Genomic DNA, 2,727 nt, shown 5'->3' with positions numbered 1-2,727 from the left:
ACATATCACTACATCATTTTTCATCTTATAACCAGCATACATTGTTTTACATATAGCTACATCATTCTTCATCTTATAACCAGCACACATTGTTTTGCATATAGCTACATCATTCTTTATCCTATAACCAGCATACATTGTTTTACCTATCACTACATTATTCCTCATCTTATAACCAACATACATTGTTTTACATATCACTACTTCATTTTTCATCTTATAACCAGCATACATTGTTTTACATATCACTACACCATTTTTCATCTTATAACCAGCATACATTGTTTTACATATCACTACATCATTTTTCATCTTATAACAGCATACATTGTTTTACATATAGCTACATCATTCTTCATCTTATAACCAGCACACATTGTTTTGCATATCACTAAATCATTCTTCATCTTATAAACAGCATACATTGTTTTACATATCACTACATCATTCTTCATCTTATAACCAGCATTGTTTTACATATCACTACATCATTCTTCATCTTATTACCTGCATACATTGTTCTACTTATTACTTTTCCTCTACATCATTCTACTTCATTCTTATTACCAGTATACATTGTTTTTTATTATGTAAATTTTCTTCAGATTGAAATAACAAAAACCCAGTACAATGAATATATATTATTCTTGCATTCCATGTAAACTATATATTATTTCTTTTTTATTTCAATTATCACACAGGCTCATTCATTCACTCATTATTTTCATTATTCAGAGAAGGTAAATTTTAAAAGACTCGGTACAATATATTAAAGCACATCCTATCACAAACAATTCTTGTCTACTTATTCATTACAGTAGCAACATAGTTGTATTTGTATTATTAATAGATGTGATTTCAATGAATGAATTAAAAGCAATGAATGTATGATTTTGTCTGTTTGCACTTATTATATTATCTGCTGTATTTTTCAATTGGTATGTTATCCTATTAAATAATGATAGTGGAATTTTATCTTCATTTTCAAATGTCTTGCCTTCCAAATTAGCCATTGAGACTGAAATATGAGTAGATAACATAGTTTATTTATATTATCGTTATATTCTGAGAAACCAAAGATTCTTTCCTTTTCTGTTCATTGCTTGTTGCTAGACATTCATTTAGTAATTGTTCTATCCTGAACCAAATTGTTTTACTAAACCTGTCTCACTAAAAAGATGTTGTTGGGTTTCATGTACTTCTTAGTTACATAGACCATTTGATATCTGCATTTGTTTAAGTTTATATTCAGAGGTTAAAATTCTGTGTAAAAATCCTTGATTTTCCTGTCAATTATAGTAGCCAGATGGCATTCCAGTCTAATGCAAAAAGAGCATTCCATTTCTTAAGGGATTTTATCTCTTTACTATTTTGATAATATATATTTAATTATTTTGTAGAAACACTTGTTCATTGCTAAAATACTGTTTTATATACCATTTATAGATATTGCTATATACCATTCTTAAAGTATATTTAAATGTATATCTATTGCTGACGAAATTATGTGTGTTCCACTTTAATTAGACAGTATACAGGTAATGTGCTTCTAATATTGGCGAGATGAAACGTAACGCTCCGAAAATACAGTGAAAAGGTATTTTAATTGTGGTGTTTTGAAATGAGGGTACTTTTCTACGGTGGCAACAGGTATGTTAACATGTTTAAATTGATCATTACTTTAGGTTGCAAAGACGGTTTCTATGGCGGAACTTGTGATAAGACATGCCCATCAAACTGTCAGGATGGGGTCTGTAATATTCAAACCGGACAATGTGCAGGTATTAATGTTTATTACTATATAACATTCTAAAACACCTGGTCTTATCATTGTTATTTCTTTGCTATATACAATTCTTAAAGTATATTTAAATTTATATCTATTGACGACGAGATTATGTGTGTTCCACTTTAATTAGACAGTATACAGGTAATGTGCTTCTAATACTGGCTAGAGGAAACGTAGCGCTCCGAAAATACAATGTAAAGGTATTCTAATTGTGATGTTTTGAAATGTCTTTTTTGCTTTTGTATTTTATTCTGCCTGTTGAAATTCGTATTGAGGGTTTGTCGACATAATTTGAAAAAATTATACTATGCAACCATATCAATATATTTTACGTTGCCCTGTATTTTTTTTAGTTGCCATATACAATTTGACGGCCTTGACAAAAAGTCAATATACGGATTCAGCATGTCCTATATATTTGTAGTCACACGATATAATTGTGTTTACAACACTGGACCACTTTACGGCATTATTTGCCGGAAAGTGTCATCCGGGTCTTTGCCAATAGTGAAAATAAGGTATATGTGTAAGGTATAATGTCATTATTGTGTATTATTGTATGATTGGTCTGTTGGTGAGGATAGGGCATTTGTTTTGTATCAAAAGTTAGAGAAGTTTGTTATTCTATAACGAAAACAACATACAATATTCTATATCTCCAAAAATAGTTTGTACAGAGTATATTTTACATACATATTTAACAGACTTTTGACGTGACTTACAATAATAGTTCCTTAAGATTAGATAATAAATAAAAACTATTGACAAAGTAGGATATGGAACCGTGCTCTCCGTAGTCAAGTAAACCTACAGAAAGGCATAACAATTTCACTATTCTAAAAGATAAAACCATTTTTCTTTGTAACAAAATAATAATTGAACTTTTTAGTTCATATATTGAATACACAGATAACTTTCCCTTAAGGTTCAACAAGCCC

The 2,727-nt window shown here is 29.5% G+C and overlaps 1 protein-coding gene across 3 annotated transcripts in view; it reads left to right on the top strand.

Annotated features, from left to right (window-relative positions):
• The window catches only part of LOC110456029 (multiple epidermal growth factor-like domains protein 10), a 24,697-nt gene that overhangs the window by 14,580 nt on the left and 7,390 nt on the right, over positions 1-2,727 (top strand). For 2 of the 3 annotated variants that reach the window (XM_021506550.1, XM_021506548.1), the window contains one exon: positions 1,686-1,781. The exons of the other annotated variant lie outside the window; for it this stretch is intronic. In XM_021506550.1, coding sequence (XP_021362225.1) covers positions 1,686-1,781 — 96 coding nt within the window. The remainder of the gene's footprint in view (positions 1-1,685; positions 1,782-2,727) is intronic. 3 annotated transcript variants of the gene reach the window in all.

This window comes from Mizuhopecten yessoensis, unplaced genomic scaffold, assembly GCF_002113885.1.
Source record: "Mizuhopecten yessoensis strain PY_sf001 unplaced genomic scaffold, ASM211388v2 scaffold8469, whole genome shotgun sequence".
Classification (NCBI taxonomy): Eukaryota; Metazoa; Mollusca; class Bivalvia; order Pectinida; family Pectinidae; genus Mizuhopecten; species Mizuhopecten yessoensis.
The sequence above is the reverse complement of the archived record's forward strand: the minus strand, read 5'-3'. Positions and strand labels throughout refer to the sequence as shown.